The sequence below is a fragment of the Fukomys damarensis genome, unplaced genomic scaffold, assembly GCF_012274545.1.
Source record: "Fukomys damarensis isolate Sample0158 unplaced genomic scaffold, DMR_v1.0_HiC HiC_scaffold_29, whole genome shotgun sequence".
Classification (NCBI taxonomy): domain Eukaryota; kingdom Metazoa; phylum Chordata; class Mammalia; order Rodentia; family Bathyergidae; genus Fukomys; species Fukomys damarensis.
Window position 1 is genome coordinate 7,871,894 of NW_022900941.1, and position 24,424 is coordinate 7,896,317.

Consider the following 24,424-nt stretch of genomic DNA (forward strand, 5'->3'; position numbering starts at 1 on the left):
ATCTGCTTAGGAAATCAGATAAGTATGCTTGTTAGATTTGTTTCCAAGGGGTAAATAAATAAAATGACCAAGTAGGACCCTATGTCTGCTGCTTAATAGGCTTTTTTCTTCTTCTGTTCCTTGAGAAGGATATCCATTCAGATATTAACTGGGAGAGGTCTGCCTTCTCGTTGCAGTTTGATTAATGTGATATCTTCAGTCTTGGGGAAAGTACATTAACTTCCCAAAATGTACTCTTTCTGAGGACAGAAATGGAACCACTTCTGTTTTCTTCATCCCTTGTCTCCCCTGTCATTTTTTGTGTGACATCTAGTACAGCAGCACAGATAACCCCCTCATGATTTCTCTGGCCACCAAGTTATCTGCCCAGAACACAAGAATATAAATAGAATGAAAAGTAAACATTTGGGTGCTCTATTTTAGCTTGAAACAATTTTTTTTAGAGAAATGAAAATATGGGGGGATAAAGTATGAGGGAAAAGTTTTGTATTTATCCACATGTTATCTCTATTGCTCTTCCTTCCTTTGTGTAAATCCATGGTTCCAATTGGTACCATTTTTCTTTTGCCTGTAGATCTTCCGTAACATTTTTTTTAAAGCTCAGGTCTGTTGGTGACAAATTATTTATCTGAATAATTATTATTTTGCCTTTATTCTTGAAATGTATCATTACTGGATACAGACTATTAGGTTAATACTTTTCATTTTTTAAATGATGTAATTCCATTATCTTCTGACTTAAAGGATTTTTGATGGAGTCTACTGTCATTTCTATGTTTGACCTTTTATATGTAATATGTATGTGATGTGTCTTTTTTCCCGTGACTGCTTTTCTCTGGTTTTGAGCAGTCTGATGATAATGTACCACAATATGTTTTTCATTGTTTGTGTCTTGCTTGATGTTTTAGCTTCCTGGATACATGGGTTCCTAGTTTACATAAAATTTGGAAAGATTTTGGCCATCATGTCTAAGTCTTTTTCTGTGCCCACTCTCCTCCCAGTCATGTTGGGAGTGCAGTTTCGTGTGTGTTAGACTATGTAGTATTAACCTGTGATGGGTCTGTAAGATTTTATTTCTTTTATTTACTTTTATCAGCCTATTTTATTTCGGTGCTTAATATTAAATACATTTTATTGCTGTGCAGATCTGTCTAATCCCTTTGAGGCCCATTTTTAAGCTCTGATAGGACATTTTTAATGTATTCTTGACCCTAGAAAGGCCTGGCCTCACTGGAGTCTCAGATATCTTGGGGGATTCACAAAAAACATTCTGTTACAGCAAAGTGCCTCACCTCTGTGTCCCTGCCCTCCAAAGGTCTCTGGAGACAAAGAAGCTGAGGGCAGCACACAGAGAGATGGAGGAAACCCTTATTATGCTGGTGAGGTCTGAGGAGTTCATGCTCCAAAGTCTGGGCCCGGATCGGAAATGGAAGCAGTCTTATATAGAGATCTATGGGGTCTTGGGGTGGGCCCACATACCGGGCAAGGGTGCTCACAGAAGTGGGAGGCAGGAGTTATGGAACGTTCCTGAAACCTGTACCAGGCGAGCATACTCATGGCAGCAAAAGGGTGGAGTTAACAGAACATTCCTGAAACATCTGGTGTGAACATCCTGCAGCTTAGTTATTGCTTGAACAGAAAATCCTGTGGAAAAAGGTCTGCGGGGAGGCAACAGACAGCGGCCTACCCTGTTGTGCATTATTTCCTTATCAGTTTCACTGTGCTAACTGAATCCTGAACATATGCTTATTTTGTGTAAACTTTGGGAGTTGTTCAATGTATACTTTCCTGGTGCTTTTTTTTTTTTTTTTTTTTTTTCTGCTTGTGTAAGGTCTGGAACTTGGCACATTTTTGAAGTTTTCTTAATGTATAGCCTCCTTTTTGCTAGAACTCTTTTCTGTCATCTCTGTGCATCTCAGCCTCTCTCAACTGTTTTTCATTTTCTCAATTTGGAAGGCTATCATAAGTTTAACTTGGGTTTCCTTTCCCTGTGCTTGACCCAAAGTTGAATAGCTGTAGAGCTTTATTAATTTCCTTTCAGGATCAAAGTTCTGCAATACCCATTGTCAAATAGCTGCAGCTATATTATATATTATAGCTGATTTTCTAGCTATTTACTAGAAGCAGTTAAAGTCTGGTGTTTGCTATTCCATATTTTTGCAAGCAGAAACCCTAAGGATCTATTAAAATTTTTGGAAGTTGATTCTTAAGTCACTGAATACAATTTTTATGGCATGCCTCTGTGGCATGTTAGAGGACTAAACCAGGCTTTATTAACATTAATTTTTGAGTGAAGTAAATAGTGTTCTCATCTTCCCTGTTCATTTTCTTCCCACAGATTGGAACTCTTCCTGCTGAAAGCAGGATAATGATTAGAATTAGGTAATATGGTGGCCTAACGTCAGAGGCTTGGCTTAGGTGCTCTTACAGCGCCTCATAGGACAAATAGGCTGAGACCAGATCTTGTCACTGCTAATGCTGGCGTACTCACTGGTGACCTCTCCTTTGTCTCATACCTGTCTTTTACATTGGATCTCAGTTTTACTCTTGGGAAGGCCTGCTAAATGTGGTCTTCAGGTTATGACTCACCTTCTAAATCCTCATGGAACTGTATTGTATGCTAGTAGAACACTACATTATAAACCAGCAAAACTGATGTATGGGTTAAATGAAGCAAGTTGAAGCAGGATAAGACAATCTTGGAACCTACTTGGAACCTAATTAAAGGCACTTTGCATAAGCATGTGGGTTTGTAAAGCTGTGTTTCCCTCTCCCTCCCGCAGTGAATAAAATAAGCCATGCAGTTTGAAATGCGTTGTTGGTGAGCTATGGGGCCATGAGTGAACCCAAGATTTGGTTGTTGATAGTGCAGGTAGGAAGCAATCAGATCAGGAAAACAGTGGTAGTCATATCTATTGCTGGTTTTCTTTTTTGGTTAAAATTTTTCTTCAGACCTGTTAGTAATGATCTAATCCCTTTTCAGAAATTATTAATATTGCCTGCTACAGATGTGATTTTTTGTTTGTTTTTAATTACTTCAAGTTTTTTTAGCCTCCTGAATAACTCACACTTGGTAGATAAGCCCTTGTTATTTGGTATTAAGCATCATGTTGATTTCTGAGAACTAAGAAGTGCTTCTTTTTACTTTTAATACAACTTGAAGAATAGAGTACTGATAGGACCCACTGCTATTTAAAAGTTAATGCACCTGTGAAAAAATGTTCCACTTACTAAAAGAGAAACGTAACGAAGAAGAAGCATTTTTTTTTTTGGTGGGAGTTAAATTGGCTGGAGTTTAAAAATGATAACTCAGTGTTGGTAAGGATGTGGTAAAATGGGTACTTCTTTTAATTTCTAGGAAAAATGTACCTCTTTGTAGATATATTTGCAGTAAATATTAGATACTTTTGACACAGGGAACATTGCTTCCAAGGATTTCTTTCTTAAAACTGAAATTTTAACAAAAGTAAAATACATGTAGAAAGGTGATTATTTTAGGATTATTTTTAAGGATATCAGAAGCATTCCAAATATCTAACAATGAGTGTTTCAGTTGTGGCATTTTCTAATTCTGAAGTGCCTTAAATAGTGTTTATAAAAATATTTGGTAATGAAAGAAAGGTCATATTTGAAGCAAGCAGTATTCCAAGATGATACACAGGCTCAGATATTATTTAAAAATACATGAAACACAGTTCGAAATATTTTTTTGAATTGGAGTGGGAGGGCATTCTAGATAAACGAAAGGGCAGACATGATCTTAGTAGCTGCATGATGGATTTAACCTGAGGCTTCCAGACCCCGGTCAGATACCTTGGATTCTAAAAGTGGATTTGTCTCTAAGTCTAGTGTTATTTTCTGTATAAGTGAAAAAAGTTCTCTCTGTATCTCTTTCTGTCTCTCTCTCTAATGACATCTGTGCTTACTATTCAGATAAAAATTTTGATGATGAAGATTCCGTGGATGGGAATAGACCTTCTTCTGCCAGTTCTTCATCATCCAAGGCCCCAGCAAGCTCCCGGAGAAAGATTGGAATGGGGACCAGCCGCCGGCTTGGGTCATCTGCTCTTGGATCCAAGTCTTCAGGTAAGTCTAAGCCCTGTGTGGTATTCTGGGGCCAGATCTGCATGGTTCTTGTCTGCAGTGCCCCTCAGGAGTGAATTAGCCCCAGATACAGCATATTGCTGCTTGATGTCTTTAATTGAATTGCTGTTGTACCATTGAGGCTGATAAACAGGTAGGATGTAAGATTGAGAACTGTGTGGAACTTTGCTACACTCTGGTGAAGCAGGCTGTAGGAGAACAAAGCCAACACAGAGGAAAGCATAGCTGTGAGACAGAGAGCCAAAGTACACCTGATGGCGTTGTTCAGTCTTGATCTAGCCTGCTGGAAACCTGTATGGTGGTCTTGTAGCCAATTTCTGATTTCTGAGACTGAGAATATCTAGAAGTCAGATTGCATCTTCTGTCTTTAAAATAATTTTTGTTTTTATAGGTAGCATTATTCCTCACAAGACCAGCATGGATATTAAATTCATATGATAGACTATTAGGTGTCCCAAGCTCTGAAAGTTGATTTGCGAAGATTTGTTCCATAAATGTCATCTCTAGTTTAGTCATTCTGACTTATTGCTATGTACATTTCTCATTTTGCTCTCAGATTTTATGCATACATGCAGGTTCCCTTTTTACCTCTAAAAAATTATATGGTCTGTGCTTTTACCACAATGTCCAGTGGGCTTTTGATCAGGGCTCAGTGCTGGGGGGAAGCTGGGTAGGAATCCAGCAAGCCAAAGAACCAGCAAAGCTGAATGAGCTGAGTGAAGGCTACACAGGATCAGCATTCTCTGGAGGGCCTCCTTACAGTCTTCCCTAGATTTCAGATTCTTATTCTTTCCTAGTTTCCTAACCAGCCCTGGAATACCAGTGTGTGTTGCCTAGGTCAGCAAGGAGCCTGGACCTCCTCCATCCATCTCACTTGCCTCTCTCTGCCTTAGAGGGCTGAGCTTCTGGCAGAGTATTTACCATGGGCCCAGCAAAAGCAGGGAAGCATTGCTTTGCTTGTTATGTTTGTTGTTCTCAGTTCTTAACTTTTTGGGTGCATTTAAAAAAAATAATTATTTTGTTTTGAGCTTAAATGTATATAAAATTAACCGTTTTAAAAGGAACGTTTTCAGTATTTCATCTACCTTATAGCATGCATCAGATCTGTTCCTCTTAATGACTGAACAATCTTTCTAAATTTCCTTCTCAATTTGTCCTTAGGCAACATTATTTCCACAAACAGGCTTAGAGAATTTCAAGGCAGATGTGGCACCACTGAGCTCAGGCTTAAATCCCTGGCTCAGGCTTAGAGAATTTCTGTAAGAGCAGAGCCCTGCTTTCTTCCCCCATTCAGAAGTCTCTGCCAGGTCACCTGTGCAGAGATACCAGTCCTGTCTGCCGCTCAGCCCTTCATTCACCCTTTTCTTGTTGTGTTTAATATCATAGTCATGACTTTCTTGCTGTCCTTGTGCTTATCAAGTCCCTTGGCCTTGAGAGGATTGTTGGCCTTTGCGTCCTCTTTCCATATGCAGGTACATACGTGGATGGTGGGGTGCAGTGCCTAACAGAGAGGGTGGAAGTGCTCAGGACCTGTCTGCTCAGTGGGTTCCAGTGTTTATGCTGAAACAAACCCGAGGATGTGGGGCACTGCATTCCATTGTGTGGCTGTTGTACCTTTATAGTCAGTACAATGAGCAGTCTTCATCAAGAGCTATGCCACCACCTGGAATTGTCTTTAAAGCGCTTCTCTGTCTAGGAGGTCCATCTGGACCTTAAACACCAGACAGATGTTTTGGTAAAGCTTCTGGTAAGAAGCTTTTAGAAAAGTAGTCAGGCTAATCAGGGCAATCACTAGTAGGGCTTTGAGAGGGATAGCCATAGATACCAGTTTAAAAGCTGACATTCTAAAACACAAATCTGATAAAATGTCAGTTGATTTTCATGTGTGAGGTATAGTCATGTTAGCAAAGAGGTATAACTTTTCTCTTAATGATAGCAATTCACTTTTTTTTTTTTTTTTTTTATACTAGGAATTGAACTCGGGACCTTGCACTTGGGAGGCAGGGGGCAGAACCACTGAGCTAAATCCCCAGCCCAGCAATTCACATCTATCTATCTATCTATCTATCCATCTATTGTATGAATCAGCAAGTTCATTTCACATATTCCGTACTGTCTTCTGACCAAAAACAATGAAAACAACAGCAATTAACTGAGCATATACTAAGCAATAGAATTATGCTACAGCATTTATATACACTATATCATAACATTTGTGCAACCACCCAACAAATGTATATTATTGTATTCTTTTATTACCGATTAAGAAATAAACTCAGAAAAATGAATTAATTGACCTAAGGCCACACAGGAAAGGCAAAGCCAGAATAGGACTGAATGTCTGCCTCATTCTAAAGTTACAGCATGACCATTTTAAATATATACCTTTTTTCTCCTTCACTTCCACTTCCACATCATCATAATCATAAGCAATTCACTTTTAAATACACAAAGCATCTTAGGATAGTTTTGTAGAGGAAAGTTGTAAGTGATGCTTAAATCAAAATTAAGTTACAGCTCATAACTATAATCCCAGCACTCGGAAGGCAGAGGCAGGAGGATTGCCACGAGTTCGAGGCCAGCCTGAGCTACATAGTTCAGGGCCAGCCTGTACTATAAAGTGAGACCCTGTCTCAAAAAACTAAAAAAAAGGAAAATAAAATTGTTACAAGTTTGAGGAAATAGAAATGCTTTGAAACTACTACAAAGTATGATTAAAAAAATACTGTGACTATTTGAATTTCAGAAAAATCACAATGAAAGACCCATTGCTCTTAATCTCTCGGAATACTCTCCTTACTTCAAACACACTTCTCCTGTCAACTCTTGCCACTTTCTGAAGCATTTCTGGAAACCCTTTCTCACGTCTTTAGCTGCACTGTCAGGGCTGCCCCAGTGTGTCCTGAATCAATTCAAAACATTTACTTTTCATCACTTTGACTTTGAAGAAGAGCCAGCAGTCATGTGGTGCCAGATTCTGTAAATGAGGACATGCTGCAAGGTTTTTATGTGACAGAAATTGCCATAAACATTTGAACAATAAGGTGTAATCAAAACATGTGGTGAATGTTTAAGATTCATTACAGTAAAAGACATGTTGCCATTAATCCTCTTGACCATATTACCTCATCATTTTTGTCAATGTGTCTTTTATTACAATGTTTCAAAATTTAAACATTCAGTCACCACTTGTATAAAGTTAGTATGAAACTGAAATTCTTTAAATCTTGTTTGAATGCTCACAAGTGTAGTATGGTGAATTCCCAGTAAGCATAATCTAATCCCTTAAAATTAAATTTTCTGTTACATGTTTATTAGTAATCTTTATTAATATATATCACCTAACTCTTTTAAAATTCAAACTGTGCTTTAAAAAGTAGTCTAAGTAAGCCAGGAAGGTGGTGGTGCACACCTGTAATTCCCGCACTCACGAGGCTGAGGCAGGAGGATCGCCTCAAGTTCAAAGTCATCATGGGATACATAGTGAATTCAAGGACAACCTGAACTACACAGGGAGACCCTGTCTCAAAAAAAAGTAGTCTAAGTGACCTTGAGCTCAGTACCTAGCATTGCACAATGACGATACTTCATCTTGTTATCAAATCAGTAGCATTTGTTAGTTCCATGCTGTACCTAAATCTATGTGAAGTATTTAAAAAGATTCTAAATCTTCCAAAATGTAATTTTAGCTGTGTATATTCAAACTTTAGTAATGTATGTTTTGATACATCTATGTAAAATTGTCTGTGTTGTAAAAATTAATATATTTTACAGCTGCAAAAGAAGGTGCTGGTGCTGTTGATGAAGAAGACTTTATTAAAGCATTTGATGATGTCCCTGTAGTACAGGTGAGAATAATTGAGTAGGATTAAAAGCAGGGCCGAAACATTTTTCAAATTTCATTTTTAAAACATGTCTGTATTAGCTTTACTACAGTGAAATACCTGTGGCAACTAACTTTATAAAGAAATAGCTATATGTGAGTATAGCTCACCTTTGGAAGATTCAGAGTCCTAAGCTAAGGCTTAGGGAGGGCAGCCCCTTGACTGCATTACTTCAGTGCATGATGGCTGACAGTAATGAGAGCGAACAAGTGATTGCCTGTTTTATGGGGAGTGGGGAGAGTACATACATGTTACACAGAGCGTGGGGCCAGACTAGAACTTTGTTCTGAAAACTGCCTCCTGAGGGCCACTCCAGGGACCCAGTGCCCTCTCACTGTGCCCCACCTCCTAAAGGTTCCAGTACCTTCCCGTAGCACCACCGTGAGGACTAGGCTCCCACACATGGGTCTGTAGGGGACACAGCAACACTGTGATACTGCCCTATATCGAATCCTGTACTGGGTTTGGTAATTTTAAAACCATCAAGATTATAAGAGATTTGATACACAGATTAGAAAATGTTGGAACCTTTTAAATGGCTGAAACGAAGGCTGAAAGTCAAAGCCCGAGGTTATCTTCTGGTAAGAACAGGAAAGAAATTGATTGCTCTTGTATTGTTGCTTTTGTTTTGTGTTGATCAGGTCATATGAAAGAAAAATAGATGATTAGGTTAGATGAGAGAATAAAAAAACACTTCTAATGAATTTTTTAAAGAAAAACAATTATAAATTTGAAGAATTCTGGTATCTGGAAAACTATAGAGCATGGTGTGGTAAAAGCATAGTTTATGTGTAGTTTAACTGTGAAGCAAAGATTATGTAGTACATTTTGGACTACTCTGTTCCTCGGTATCTGTTTCTGTTGACTGGGGCCAGTGCTTTTTCTCGGCCTGTCGATTGTGTTGAGGATCCTCTAGCGCTCGCTGTTGCATACAAGCTTGCCCCCTTGGGTGCCATGTGTGCATCAGTCAGGCACCAGGCACCATGGGCTCAGGCATCCTTCATTGCTTGTCGCGCCTTCCCTTCCTTTCCAGCGTGTGTCAGGATGTGGGGATGTGAGGGAGTAAATTTGAAAGCGTCTAAAATTACAAGTATAATGTTATAAGCAGTGCCACAGTTGATAAATTACTTATGTATCACCGTTGCCCTGAAGTTGTATGTGAAATCCTCTCTTACACTTAGAGTAGAGCTGTGTTTAAAGTAAAGTTACTCATACCTGGCTAGTGGCTAGTGGCTGCATATTTATAGTGAGAAAGGAGCTCTGAGACAAACCTGCTCAGATGTTTTCTCATAGGTTCTTCGCAAAGTTAGAATAATTTCTTTTTACGATATTCTCATGTTCTGGAAGGACATTCTAGGTAGTTATTTAAGAAATGATCTTTATTATGCACATTGTCTTATATTGATCATATATTAATTTTCCTTACAGATTTATTCCAGCCGAGACCTTGAGGAATCCATAAACAAAATTAGGGAAATACTATCTGATGACAAGCATGACTGGGAGCAGAGAGTAAACGCTGTAAGCTCTTGATTGCATGTAATTGTATTTTCGTTAGATATTACATATTTTATGAAAGTGGAGGCTAACTCTAATGAGTTTTAAGTAGTAGGTATTTTTATGCTTTTCCTTTTTAGTAGAGCACTTTGCTTGTACTTGTATTTTTCAAACATGACAACTTAACCTGTTTATGTACCCTTGTTATCTTAAGTAAGACCTACCTGTGGCATGGCTGGTGATGGCCTCCACTCTTTTGCTGTAGTGAAGATTTAATTGTGTGACCCTTGGCCAGTACAGTGACCTTTTCAGTGTATATTCCAAATATTATTTTTATTCTTCATATCAGTCACCTAAAAAGTGGTGTCTCCTCTGTTTTTAGAAGTAGATAAATGAAAGAAAACATGTGAGCTAAACACTAAATGAGCATGTCTTAGCTGAGGAAGCTATTTACACTGGCTGGTCAATGAGAGGAAGTGGTAAAATCCCTATTGCATTCTGTTTTTGATTCAAATTAGCCAGTTTATAGTGTTGCAGTGGAGGATAATATAGAAATACTGAAGGAATGCTTCTTTTTAAAAATTTATTAAATGCAGTCGGAATAGGATGTGGGGTACAGTAAACATAGGGATTTTTGCAATCCATAATGGTTTTTAGGTAGTTACCATTAGTATCATAGAATCTATAAATATACTAAAATATTTCCAGCTTAAGAAAACACATCTTATAGAAACTACATTTATCACAGGCACTACATTTTAAAATGTATTTCATCTTAGTTGAGATATGTAGATTTGTTTGGCATACTAGGTAGTTGGTAATATGTAACTTACTGAATTCTTCTGGAAAACTATTTCTGTATCAGTTGAACAGTAATATTGATCTCATATTTTTGACTTGTGTTGCTTTGTATAGTCTGTGTCAAGAATTGTGTTTTGTTTATCTTCGCTTATCTTTATCCCATTAGCTAAAAAAGATTAGATCTTTACTTTTGGCTGGTGCCGCTGAGTATGATAACTTCTTTCAACATTTGCGTCTTTTGGACGGAGCCTTTAAACTCTCAGCTAAGGATCTGCGGTCTCAGGTAGTGCGTGAGACGTGTATCACATTGGGGTAAGGACTGCAGCATGTCCCATTGTCACCATGCAGTAGTATGAAAAAATGATATTTTATAGAATTGTTTCTCAGATTTTTCATTGATTTTTGTTGATAGGATGCTATGTGATTATCAGAATGTTTGTTTCTGGAAGAGTTCTATAAGTATTAAATTAGAAAGACAGGTATTACAATACTGTTTAATCCTAGCTATCATAGCTAATATCAAAGGAACAGCAGCATACAGCTATCTAAAGTTTTGGGGGCAGCAAATATTAAAGCAGAAAGAAATATTTTATATTAAAAATGAAAAGGGACACAAGGAAGTTTCTTTTTCTTTTTTGGGGGGTGCAGAGGAGTTAATAGGGATTAACCCAGGCATTGTGCAAACCATCTACTGCTGAGCTACATTCCCAGCCCGTTTTATTACTTTGTTTGAGACACGGTCTCACTAAGTTGACCAGACTGACCTTTAACTTGTGATCCTTCCGCCTCAGCCTCTTGAGCAGCTGGAATAACAGACATGTACCTCCCCACTTGACAGTTTTTCATCTTTATTACTAGTATATGACCATTTTAGGGGTTTGGGAGTTTTTTTGTTTGTTTGCTTGGGTGTTGTTTTATTTTGTTTGCTATTTTAAGGCTTGGTTGGAAATGATTAAGAAAGCTTTCTTGAGCTAATGACTATTTGCCAAACTACCTACATGCACATTTTAAAATTAACTTTTAAAGTATTTTACTTTAGTCTTTTATCTGTTGATAACAGCATGAGGGTGCTCAATGTTAAGAGTTTTATATACTTCACTGTTTATGGGAAATATAGCTACAAACCTGTATTCATTTCTTATTGTAGGCATTTGTCATCGGTTCTGGGCAATAAGTTTGACCACGGAGCTGAAGCCATTATGCCAACTATCTTTAATTTAATTCCAAACAGTGCCAAAATTATGGCCACTTCGGGTGTTGTAGCTATTAGGTTAATCATTCGGGTAAGTATGTTATATAGCCATATGTAAAATAAGCACTTGGTAAATATTGACAGCAGGATACACAGTAGAGACATTTCTCATTACAGTGATTATCTATTATAGCAGTCATGTTTTACCTCCGAAATTGACTTTTCTCCCATGTAATTGTAGTACATTGAGCTTTTCACCATCTACATTGTGAACTGTGGATATGCAGTCACTGAGATGCTGGCTGTTGATGCACCCCTCCTTGGTTTTAAATATCTGAACAGCTGCACCTACTTCTGGGCTTATTCTGTTCTTATGTCCCTGATACCACTTCATAATTCTGTTCTTTCTGTGTTATATATTATGCTTATAATTTTACTACTTATCCAAACTTTTAAAATTAATTACTCATAAGCACAGAAACAAAATCATCTCTTCAGTTAAGTTTGTAGGCCAGTGATGGCAAACCTTTTAGAACTTTCAGTGATACACACAGCCCACTGCAGCACACGTGGCAAACATAGGTCACCACACTGTTCTAGGCACTTATTTGACTATCTAAGTAATGTTTGTACAGATTTTTGATAAATACCACTCTTTTGCTGAAACTTAAGGTAAAATGTCCTATGTCACCTTCCATTTTCCCCAGAGAAAACTCTTAAAACTTCGGGGCTTATTGATGCTGACTAAAACCTATTCTGAATCTTCTTTATTATTGTGGGCTGTTTTGTACTATGTTTAGTTCTCCCTGTTCTTGCTTATACTGCCTACTTCAAATACTAAACACAAAGCTGTTGCTGTACATTTACGCTGAAATAGTGTCAGCATACTTCGGTGTGATGACTCCTTTTTGACCTACTAAGACAACTTAGACTTCATACCAGCGACGCCTTTGATTTTAGACTGACATATATTTCATGTTGTCTCTTCTTTGTCCGTAAATACTGTAGTAACATTTGACATTGCAGAGAAATTTAATGACATTTTAATTCTAGTTAGTAAGTAAGCATTTCTCTTAGTTGTGTTTTGTTCTGTTTTTGTATTGCAAGTGTTCCACCTGTGTTTTGTTCTTCTCCACAGCACACACACATCCCTAGGTTAATACCTGTCATAACAAGCAACTGTACCTCTAAGTCGGTCGCAGTTAGAAGGTAAATTTTTAAAGTGCTTCCTAATTATTTTTTAATTGCTTAGAAATCAACACAAACTCTAAAATCTTCTATGGATATAAACTTTCATATTTGAAATATTTAATATTATTTAAGATCCTTCAATAAATGCTTTGAATTGAAAGATCACAATCTAAATATTTTGGGAATAGAAGTTGACTAACCTGTAGTGTGTGTGTGTGTGGGTGGGTGTGTGTGTGTGTGTGGGTGAGTGGGTGTGGGTGTGTGGGTGGGTAAGTGTGCGTGTTTGGGGGTAGTGACAAAAAGAGAAGAAAAGACCCCTCTGTACTTTTTCCTGATGCTGTATTTGTTATTGGTCTGCTTCACTTCCTGAGCAAATGTGCATGCCCCAAAATAAAAAATAAAATAAATCAAAAAAATAAATACCACACACACCAGTGGCTATAGTTATATGTGAACATAGTTAGGAGGAGGTATGTGTTGTTTCTACCATCTGATAGTGATTTGGGGATTCTGAATCCTGATACCAATCCCAGACACTTGCTCTGCTGTGTAGATTTAAGAGGTATACCCAGAAGATACTACAGGCAAATATTTGTTCCCAAGTACTTGTCATGTGTCCTGGTGAGCTGCATTAGACAACATCTGAAGAGTCAGGACTTTGTTCTTCTAGCTCAGGTTGTCAATTCTTGACTTTTGAGTCATGTTAATATCTATGGAACATCTTGCTAGCCAGATGTAGTTACACGTAGGTTTTTAGGGAATTCATAACCAACACTAGGCCTATCAGTGGACCCTCTCAGGAGGCTTGCTGGATACATTAAAGGCAAGCCTGAGCAGCAACATTTTGGCCTCATTCTCATAGCTCTATTTCTAGATCCCAGCCCAGTGAAAGAGTCCTTTACTCCAAGGTGTAGAGCTAGCTTACCTTACCTGCCTGTTTGCTTCCTTTCCTGGGGAGTCACCTTCTTCCTACCATCATCTCTGGGTAGGAAACCCTCCTAAGCATGATGTGGGCCAGTGTCAGTCTATTTTTGTTAACTGGCATATAGAAACTATATATATTTATAGTGTACAAGGTGATGTGTTTGATAACACTGTGGAATGACTAAGTCAAATACTTAACATATGTATTACCCCATGTATTTGGTTTATATGGTGAGCAAATTTTAAAATTATGTGTGGCAATTTTAAGTATGCAATATATTGTTATTAACTAGGGTTACCATGATGTACAATAGATCTCTTAAAGCTTTTTCTTCTTAGATGAAAATTTTTGTTGTGTGATCAGTAGCTCCCCAATTCCCCACTTCCCTAGCACCTGATAACTGAAGTTTGATTTCTGTGAATTTGAGATTAAAAACAATGACATCTGATGTAAGAGTGAGTGATAGTGTATATATTGTGGATTAAGAGTTTGCATAGGCTGGCGATTGAAGCTGGATAATATGAAGTTTCCTGAGAACCTTCATAGATGAATCATAAACTGAGGTCCTTTTTGAAAAATGAATAGGAAGGACTAGAAGAAAACAGACAAGAAAAATTCAGACTAGGAAATGGCCTGGATAAGGGGATGGAAGTAGAAGAATCAATGTGGTCTGGGTTGGGTCAGAAATAGGAAAATGACAGTGAGGAAAGGATGTGGGCAAAGTTCAGCATCCTGTCCTTCACCAGCTCTCACACTACATTGCAACCCAGGCTCATGGCTCCCCTGAGTGCTGCTAGAGTCTCTCTGCTCCTGGAGCCTGGGAACTGCTGCTTGTTGCTCTTGCTTTCTAGACTGTGTCTTGGGTATACTTGTATCTGTATCACGTGGCATAGGGTTAGGGATGCTTGAAGACTAATGGACTGGTTAATTGTCTGGATTATAAGCTGAATTGGGAGGATCATGGGAAAGAAAGTCTAGTTATTTCATTATAGAAAGAATACCAGCTATTTGTGTTTCCTGGGGTGGGTATTAGGACTATTATAATTTTCTTGCACAACGATAGGAAGTCAGAAGAAGGAAATTATGGATATAGGACACAAACTGGTGTGTAACCCAAAGAAAATGAGGCAGGAATCATTTTTGCGATGTAAAGCAGACCAAGAAAGACCACAATAATGAAAAGTCTTCAAAAAGGATATGGAAGGATTTATGGATAGAAAGCTGCCGAGTAGCTATAGAAAATTCATTTTAAGCACTAGTTGGGTCCTTAACAGGAAAATTTGGAGAACACTTGGTTTTCCAAAATATTTTCTACTTTTTGTGTGTGTGAGGATTCTGTAAAATTAGTGAAAAAAGCAATTCCCTGATTCAGTAACATATGTTAATCTTTTGTGCATGTGCACGCTCTGTATTAATATATTAGGATAATAGAAAAACAAGTGATGATGATAGACCCTTTTAGTAATGTTGCCTTGAAACCCAGAAACTCAGATCTCCTGACCTCTTGCCCCTTGACCACTACCTGTGCCTTCTCACTTTCATCTGCTTTGACTTTTAGTGAGTTCTGATTCTTCTTTATGTTCCATTTTTGTCTTACTAATAAAAATTAAAGAAAACCATCATAAGAAGTAGTATGGAATCACTCAAAAAGTCACTTTTTTATTTTGACTAACATATATATTACTAAGTGGTATATTTCTTAACTTTCCAGGCGCTGTTTTGAATTTTTAGATTTGCTTTTACAAGAGTGGCAGACACATTCACTGGAAAGGTGAGCACATCTGATTTGAAGCTGTTTCTTCTCTCCATTGAGTTTTGAGATTGAATCCCCCAGCGAGTAGCCTGCCCACCTTGGTTAAGAAATGAAAGCATCTAAGCATTTGTTTGCTTGGCCATGACTGTTGCTGCTGATGTGAGTCATATAACATTTGCAGAACTTTTTAGTGAATGTCAATGATTGAAATATTAGTGTGCCGGGAAATAATTAGTGTGCAGACAGCTGCAGAGCCAAGAGTCACTCTTTACTGATGCCGGTCCTGCTGCTTGATATGCCTGCCAGATCCTAGAAGGAAAGGTTTTAAGCTGCTTTCAGCTGGCTGTCTGTAACTCTGCTATGCTTAAAGGAGCATCCCTCATTTAGAGTACTCCTTTTTTTTCTTCCTTTGCATATATCAGCAGTTGTTCTTATTCAGGCCCATGTATGGTGACTTCCATTCATCATAATTCAAAAGTAGGATTGTGGCAGAATTTTTCAAGAAGCATGTCTTAATTTTGAGAGTCCTTCTTTGACATTCTTACTTCCTGTCAATTTTAGGTGCCTGTCATGCTGAGTTAATTTGGAGACAATAGATGATAGCTTGCCACAGTTGCTTTTTCACAGTGTATTATGTACTTTGTGAAGAGCTTTAAAGGATAGTAAATAGTGGACAAATAATGGAATTTTAAGTATTAGAAATTCCATAATAGCTGCAGCAGTCAGAGATAAAACAAAGCCAAGCCTGCTAGAAAACTTCATCTGGAAATACTTTGAATATAAAAGAAAGTCACATACCTTTTCTAGTACTTTATTAACCCTTAATCTCTTGGACATTACATCTTCTTTATTGGTTCATGGCTTTAGGACTTAGAGGTGGAGAGTGAAGTGAGCGATTTAATGTGTCAGGTGAGCAGAACAGAGAAACCCAAGGGCTTCAGATGTAACTTCATGTATTTGTTCACCTCTCCACCCTGTACTTAATAGATGACTCCTAAGTGTTTGTCAAAAGACTGAGGCAAGGACTTTGAATGGCTGGGAAAATCGCTCACTGTCTTTGTTCCATGAACATCTTAAACTGTTCATTCCACTCATGTGGCTTATCTCAAATGCTGTAACTTTGTGAGGCTTGTCACTAATTTCTTCTTAGGGTAAAATATACCTAAAGGAAATTTATGTAATGAAATGGTTAAGTAATTTTAAAGATTATTTATGTTAAGGCAAATACAGTGGCACATACCTGTACCCCCAGCTACTTGGGAAGCTAACACAGGAGGATTTTGAGTTCAAGGCCAACCTGGGCAGCATTGAGAGACCTGATCCCTTAAAAACAGAAACAAACAAAAACTAATCATATTAAATGATAGCAGAACTTGAAATAAATATTATTTCACTCTGGAAATATGCAAAAGCCTCCTTATGTTGAGATTATTATTATCATCTCATTGTAATTCTGTAGAAACTGGCCATAGAAAGTCAGGATTTTATTGTTTGGGTTTATAAAAGATTGAACTAAATAAATAATGAACTAAAAAAAGTCACCTGAGATTTAAAAACTCACAGAAGAGAGTAGCACCATCTGTTTCCCTAGGTGGGGTTGGAGTGAAGAGGTACTGAGCCAGGATAGGAAGTTAAGCCCTGAGGAGCATTCTCACCCTTGGAGCTGTGGGGCAGTGACTGGCCTTGCAGCGAAGGCTCCACATCCCACATGGCTGTTCTGAAGTTGATTCACAAGCCTTCTACACAACCTTATGTTTATAACTGTCATTGCTTTCTTTTCTAAATGTCTAGACACATATCAGTATTAGCAGAAACAATAAAGAAGGGAATACATGATGCTGATTCTGAAGCAAGGATAGAAGCCAGAAAGTAAGTTTGTATTGTATACCACCTTGTTTATGTTATATGTGCTTTGTATGGATTAAAAACCCATAAATTTACTTGAATATTTTTGTTTGTCTTTTAAATATGATCCCTGTGGCCATTTCAGAATATTCCTCGGTTTTGTTTATTTGTTTTTTGCCCTTTAGAAGGTTGGCTGAGTACTGTGTTGATTTACCATGAAAAATCTTGGCCACAGGGGATTCCCTCCCCATGGTCATATCTTTGCAATTAAGTGAGAATCTTGGTAAGGGAAGTTGGGTTTGGATTAGCTCATGTTTAGAATTATCTCAGTGATAAGTGCTGTTTTGATCCCACAGTGGAGGTGCATTTGCCATTAGGACTGAGCATGCACCAGTGATGTGGCTATTGTCCTGGGACCCCCACCTCCTTGGGGGTAATTTTGATATGTGATTGTAAATACCAGAAGTTTGATATTAAAACTTACTTTCTGGGGCTCAGTAGAGTGCATACCTAGAGTACAAGGCCCTGGGTTCCATCTCCAGTGGTGCAAAAAGGGAAAAAAAGACTTAGGAAATGCATCGATAACTCCTGCCAGTTTTGTGTTTGTGGTTGTTTTTTCCACACTTTCTTAGTTGACCAACCCTTCCAATTGACATAGGTTAAAATCCTGTCTTACTCACCTGAAATATTACATTTCTATTTAGCTGCTTTAATATGTCCTGATGTAACATTACTTTTTGACTGCCCTCACAGTTCAATTATGTTTTCCTTATTTCTGGGTTTATTATAACTCTACAGTGTTTATCCCAGTCTTATCTTAGTTCCTACCAAGACAAGTGACATAATTAGTAGTTGCTAAAAACCTCAATAAATGGCTTTGTAATTATCTGCTGTTTTTAATCCTTGTGTTGTTCTACCCCAAGTTTTTGCTAGTTTTTTTTTTTTTTCAACTGGAGATTTTATTCAAGGGGTGGGAGTAGAGAGAAAGAGCAGAGAGAGGAGGAAGAAGAAGAAGAAGAAGGAGAGCAATTTTTGCTAGTTTTAATGTAATACAGATTTCAAGTAGCTCTGTACATGTTTCCATTTTTCTGTTATAATGCTACTTAACGGCAATTTTAAATATGCAGATTAAGGAATATCAAACTGCATTTATAAAAGCTACCATTAATGACTCCATCTTGTGTTCTAATTGCAGTTCTATATGTTTTAGCTCTGCCTTCCCTCAGGCCTCCAGCCTTGTAAGTTAGGTTGTTAACATCCCGTTCTGTAAATGGGACCGAGGTTCATAGAAGTGAGTGACTTTTACAGTACAGTATGAAAATGCCAGTTTGCTGGTAGGCCTCCCTTGTTCATCCCTTCCCCTCATACCCTGCTGCTGCTGTCAGCACCAGGCTGCGGGCTCAGGCCCTCAGAAATGTGGTATATTAGGCCTAGACCAAGAGTTTGTCTTTCCCTAGATGTTACTGGGGCTTCCACAGTCACTTCAGCAGAGAGGCAGAGCACTTGTACCACACCCTGGAGTCCTCGTACCAGAGAGCCCTGCAGTCCCACTTGAAGAACTCAGACAGCATCGTGTCTTTACCGCAGTCTGACCGCTCATCTTCCAGCTCTCAAGAAAGTCTCAAGTAAGGGGCTTGGCTTTGATCATCACAGTGTGGCAATGTGTATTTAACCGTTTGCTGCATGGAAGCATGAATTCCAGCAGTGTCTGTACATGAGCGTGCCTGTTAAAGTTCCCCGTCTTCAGGTAGATCCCGAGTCTGATAAGGTACTGTGTAGAATGCTGAGAGGTAGCCTTGGTCTCTGCCTTAAGTAGTTTTGTTAAGTTTATGTGGCAACCTGGAGACTAGTTTTAGACTAACAGTAAATTATAAAAACAATTGTGTAATATATATGTACCAACTCCTGCAATGAGTGCAGTTTTTATGTACTGTAAACATGTACTAAATCAAAAATTTTTTTAAAGGAAAAAATAAATTACAGGGCAGGGTGAGACTCCTGAGAGGACATGTTGTTAACTCAGCGGTGTTAACAAGGTGAATTGAGGTGAGGGGTGTGGCATTTGAAACCTGGGATTTAATGATTTGCCATCTTCATGTTGCATTTTTGTTTCTGTCTCCAGTGGTTATTTCACTTTGTGTTTGAAAGGTCGTCCCAGGTGTAATCCTACAACTTTATCAGAAATGGGGTTTGTAAGATCCTGGCCCAACCGGAAAAATTCTGAAAGCTCTGAAATAACTCTTTATTGTCATAATTTCCTGTTGTAGTTTGTATTTATATTACTGCCAGTAGAGTGTACTCTTGATAGTAAACATTTGTATACCTTGCTTTTTAGTCGGCCACTGTCTGCCAAAAGAAGTCCTACTGGCAGTACCACATCTCGAGGTAAGAGGAACAGTGCAGGGAAGGCCCGACCATGAGCCTCTATTCCTGCCCAGGGTGCGGCTCAGCCCTGCAAACCATGCTCAGCGTAGGAAGTACCCACCTCTCTCGGCCCTGCCATCTGATGTGACTCAGCAGAGCTCTGCTGCCATTGTCAGGATGACTGTGACTGTGGCGATTCAGCTCTGTGACCGTTTTTCCCCTTCTCCCTCTGGTGTGGTGCTGCTGCCACAAACAGTGCTGCTTCTGTCTCAGTTCTCACATCAGAGGAGAGTGATGTTCTTCCAGGCAGCAGCCTGGTGGCCATTAGAGAATGGAGAAGGGCCTGTTTCCTGGAAGGGAAGGGTTTCTGGCTGCCCTACACATTCGTGCCACGTCATGAGAAGTCTGGCAGATAGTTCATAATGTTCCTTATTTCATTTCTTCTCAAGTAGCCAAAATTAAGGGCTATTGGGGGAGCTGTAGTTGATTATGAGAAAACAAGTATAGTAGGTAACATTGCAGTCTGGGCACCTAGTTGCCTTCAGCGTTGCCTAAACTCCCATCTTCGGGGCAGGAGAAACGACTGATCAGTCTTTTGGACTCCAGCCTTTGGTACAACTTGTGTTTGTTTTCAAGAAGAGTAAATCATTGAGTTTTAACATATGTTTAAAATTCTGAACCAGGCGTGGTGGCGCACGCCTGTAACCCCAGCACTCGGGAAGCTGAGGTAGGAGGATCGCTGTGAGTTCGAGACCCATCTGGGCTACATAGTGAGTTCCAGGTCAGTCTCAACTACATAGTGAGACCCTGTCTCAAAAAAACCCAAAGAAACAAAACAAAAATAAAATTCTGTGTCATTCTTACCATGTTTATTTTTTCACCTCAAAGCTTCTACAGTTAGCACCAAATCTGTATCGACAACTGGATCCCTCCAGCGATCAAGAAGCGATATTGATGTGAATGCAGCAGCCAGTGCCAAATCCAAAGCCTCAACTTCAGGCGCCATGCCCTTCGGCTCAGCAGCAGCTCTCCCTCCAGGGTCTTATGCATCTTTAGGTAACCAGAAACACCTCTCTCTGCAGCCCCAACTGCTGTCCAAGATGAGCTTGACCTCTGAACACGTTATAGAACACTATAATTGAGGGGAGTCTCGCTGATTTATAAATAACCTTGTGCACTCAGTGCCAGCGCCTGGCCTCCTTTTACTGAGTATTGCTTTTCCCTGGAGCGTCATCCTCTAGTGACAAGTGAGGACGTTTGTGCTCACAGGCTCAGTAGCCCCGAGCGTGTCCTCCCTAGCTCATCTCCTCCGTGGTGAGCCCAGTCAATACTCACATCACAGCTGACCTCGCCCTTCCCCTTCCCACCCCCAGCATGGGTGGGAGCAGGACTGGGGTCTCAGTGAGGGACTCACTTGCCAGATAGGCACTGCAGCTAGTGTTACTCAGTTACTGAGTGGGACAAGAGGGCTGCAAGGGGATGATGGGCACCTTAACCAGTAAAACACACCTGTACCTCCAACTGCTGTCCCTCCATGGTCACCTGAGAAAAACACACCCCCACTGGAATGATTGCCCCAAAGAGGTTTTAAGCAGTTTTTTCCAAAATTTTAGTATCTAACATAATGGTAGGTCAATACTCTACACCCAGATTGATGGTTTATTTTATTGTACTTTTGTAAAAGCCGAGTCATTCAAACCCCTCATCAAGGACATGGCTGAATTGATTCTACTTCTTTTGAGTTTTAAGAAAATGAATAAATTTTGAACATAAAATACTGAAATGGAGTTACTGGTGGATTACTAGAATTTCAAAGTGAGCTCTAAAAGTAAAACCAGAGGTGGGAAGTACAGGGAACAGCAAGCACATGGAGAGTGCCCTGGGTCTGCCACTTCCTAGCTCTAACCTCCAGCAGGCCATAAAATGTGAGTGTACTTCCCTGCTCATAAATCTCTCATGATGATGGGCACCTAATTCAGATACCTGAAGATCAGTGAGATTATATGAAGGTCCTTTATAAACTGTCTCCCTGCCAGGTAGAAGAAGGCAGGGTTGTGAGAGGAACATTGATAGTTAAAGGTGTGGCCTAGAACATGTGGTCCATCAGAGAGGTGCTCTCCCTAGGAGGACTTCATGCATGCAGACAGTCCCGTGGGAAGAAGAAGCCCGGTCAGAGCGCTTGTTTTACCTGCTTAACTATTGCACCGTTGTGTAGGATGTTAAGATGCTCTCATGATTTGTTAGGGTTATTTGACCCACGTTTAGTATTTGTATTTGTAACTAGCATTTGTTTCAGGGCTGAAAAATGTGAGTGAAATCAGCCTTTAGACAAGTCTATACTCTCTTTTTTTAGACAGGGTCTCGCTATGTAGTTCAGGCTGGCCTTGAACTCATTACATAGCCTGGCCTGACCTCAGACTCACAGTGACCCTCCTGCCTCAGCCTCCTAAGTGCTGGGATTACAGGTGTGCGCCACCACACCTGGCCAGAGTCTGTTTTTCTGTGCATGTTTGGGGTGTTTGAATGTGACTGAACAGACTTCCCCCAGTGCTTCTGAAAGCCCCAGGTCTCTAGTCTAATGAGAGAGAACTGCCTTTCACAAGTACAGAGGACAGGTTCTCAGTCTAGTGCTGCCTCTTCAAATAACAAAATGCAGCACCCAGATTCTCTCCCCCATTTCCTGGGAATTCTCCCAGGACTTGCCTTGTTATGTCCCAAGATAAAACTGAAAACCTGAAATGGAACATAATCCCACTGAAAATCGTTAGTTACTGCTTAGGTTGACATGTGACACCTGTGCACAAGTATACCATTGAAGCTGACAATCCTTTTCCGAACTTCTAGAATCCAGACACGTGAGGGAAGACATGGAGTACATAGGCCTGGACTCAGGTACTGACTCGCCAGCTGCTGTGCTGCTGCTGGGCGTGTAGTTGGGTAGGCCTTGCTAGAGCCAGCCTCTCTGAGCTTCTTACTTGCCTCTGCCCTGTGGGTGACTCTCAGGACTTCACTCTTAGACCTTGTGTGCCGCTCCCTGCATTCTCTAGCACTCTCTTCCAGGGAGAAGGAACTCTTAGTCAATGAGGGTTGGCTAAAACAGAAAGCAACACTCATTCTTTCTTTCAACTGTGGCACAACCCTGGGCTGCCCTTTTGTGTTTTGTTCTCCAAAAGCCAAAAACACATTACATTGTGCTAAGTTAATTTCCGTCTAAGGCTCACTTACTTGCTTCAGACTCTGCTTTGCTGTTGAACTTGTTTCCTGTTTGATTTTGTTTTAAATTGTACTTTTGGTTTTTTAGTAGCTAATAACATTCTGCTTTTTTAGTTTTTTGAATTTAACTAACTGTTCCCTGTTATCCCTTCCCTTGTTTTTTAATTTGCTTGAAGATGGTACTACCACTAAAGCGGAGGGTAAGCGGTTTGTTTCTGTGATTGAGGTGTGTCTCACTTCTCTGGTCCTCTGTTCTCGCCAAGTGTTGCCCGGTGCCCACTTGCCCCCACCGAGGTCCCTGCATGAGATGTTGCATGATCTCCCCTCTCTTCTTCATTCTGTCTCCCCTGGGGTTCTGCCCTCCCTCTACCTGAGCTCACCACCTCCCTTCTTGTTCAGTCTTTGTTCTTGTGAATTCTGGCACTGAAGTATGCTATTTATCGTTCCCAACACCAAGTCCACACTATGGGGAGAAGCATTGCTGCCACATTGTGTGCTCCTGTCCTTGTGGGCTGCCTGTTTTGGGTTTTATTACTCCAGGTGTACCACCTGAGCTTTTGTTTTCTTTTCTTTCCCTTTGTGCTTTTGTGGGCCTCTCAGGATTTGCCTTTCCTGTTTTGAACATAAATTTCCATGTCAGTTATTCAGGTTAAAGGCGAGTAAAAGTTGACCAGGTAATATATAAAAATTTTTAAGAATACTTTTCTCTCCTGTGAAGTTACATGATGCTGCTTTTATTTTTGCCACTGGCACATGCTGAATTCATCTACTTGTCAGCCGTGTGTTAAATGCTCTCTGTTCCTTAGTACACTCTGAGGATATAGCCTGGTGAAGGAAGTAGGCAGATCCAAATCTACCTGATTTTCTTTTTATGCCATTGTGAAGAAGCTCTGTGGTTTTTGCATTGCCTTTTGAATTTTAAATGTAGCCATTTCAGTCTGGACAGATTTTTAATTACCACATATCATATAAGATCAATTTGCAAAATGTCTAGATAGAAAGAACTATTATGCTTTCAAAACAAGAATTTCTTAAGGTAGTTCCTTCAACCCACCAGTCCTCAGGATAACAACTTAACAATTGGGACCAGAGTGTTCAGTTTTGTATGTTGTTTAGCTGCCTTAATGGGTTAGCATGCAAAGTGAACTGAGATTTTGCTTAATGCATGCAGTTTAGTTCTTTTACTCCATATTCTTGTTCCTATAGGACTCAGGAAAAAAAGAGGAATAGGTTTTGCATTTTTTAAGATGAACATAATCGCAAGATCAGTGTTTCTGAAACTTACCTCATCATAGGAATTACTGGAATGCTTGCTAAAGGCACTCCTGAATCTCTCCCCTGAAGATACTAAGTAAGTCAGGAAGGATCTGGAGAGCCTGAATATCCAACAAGACTCTCTGTGATTCTTAGGAATGAACAAGGTTGTAAAATGAGAGTTTCCAAGATAAAGGTAGACAAGAAACCTCTATCCATATGTGGACCTCAATTTATGATAGCAGAAGGCTGAGACTGTGAAGCTGAGAAATGGTTTTCCTGATTTGTTCACCTGGCAAGAGTAATTTTATGCTTTTCCTCCCTAAAGGAACAATCCTAAGTGTTACTTTTAAAGGATGTGGAAGAGTAAAATAGAATAATGTAATGAAGTGGAAAGCAAA

General features: G+C 39.5%; 1 protein-coding gene across 47 annotated transcripts in view; it reads left to right on the forward strand.

Moving 5' to 3' along the window:
• Clasp1 (cytoplasmic linker associated protein 1) overlaps positions 1 to 24,424 on the forward strand; it is a 242,023-nt gene that overhangs the window by 139,308 nt on the left and 78,291 nt on the right. For 18 of the 47 annotated variants that reach the window (XM_033757159.1, XM_033757162.1, XM_033757160.1 and 15 more), the window contains exons 9-21: positions 3,934 to 4,086; positions 7,879 to 7,952; positions 9,417 to 9,509; positions 10,453 to 10,598; positions 11,434 to 11,569; positions 12,617 to 12,687; positions 15,306 to 15,365; positions 17,139 to 17,216; positions 18,650 to 18,817; positions 19,528 to 19,577; positions 20,445 to 20,612; positions 22,401 to 22,448; positions 22,946 to 22,969. In XM_033757159.1, the coding sequence (XP_033613050.1) occupies positions 3,934 to 4,086; positions 7,879 to 7,952; positions 9,417 to 9,509; positions 10,453 to 10,598; positions 11,434 to 11,569; positions 12,617 to 12,687; positions 15,306 to 15,365; positions 17,139 to 17,216; positions 18,650 to 18,817; positions 19,528 to 19,577; positions 20,445 to 20,612; positions 22,401 to 22,448; positions 22,946 to 22,969 (1,269 nt within the window). The remainder of the gene's footprint in view (positions 1 to 3,933; positions 4,087 to 7,878; positions 7,953 to 9,416; positions 9,510 to 10,452; positions 10,599 to 11,433; positions 11,570 to 12,616; positions 12,688 to 15,305; positions 15,366 to 17,138; positions 17,217 to 18,649; positions 18,818 to 19,527; positions 19,578 to 20,444; positions 20,613 to 22,400; positions 22,449 to 22,945; positions 22,970 to 24,424) is intronic. The other 29 variants (XM_033757168.1, XM_010632248.3, XM_033757174.1 and 26 more) reach the window with 3 other exon arrangements.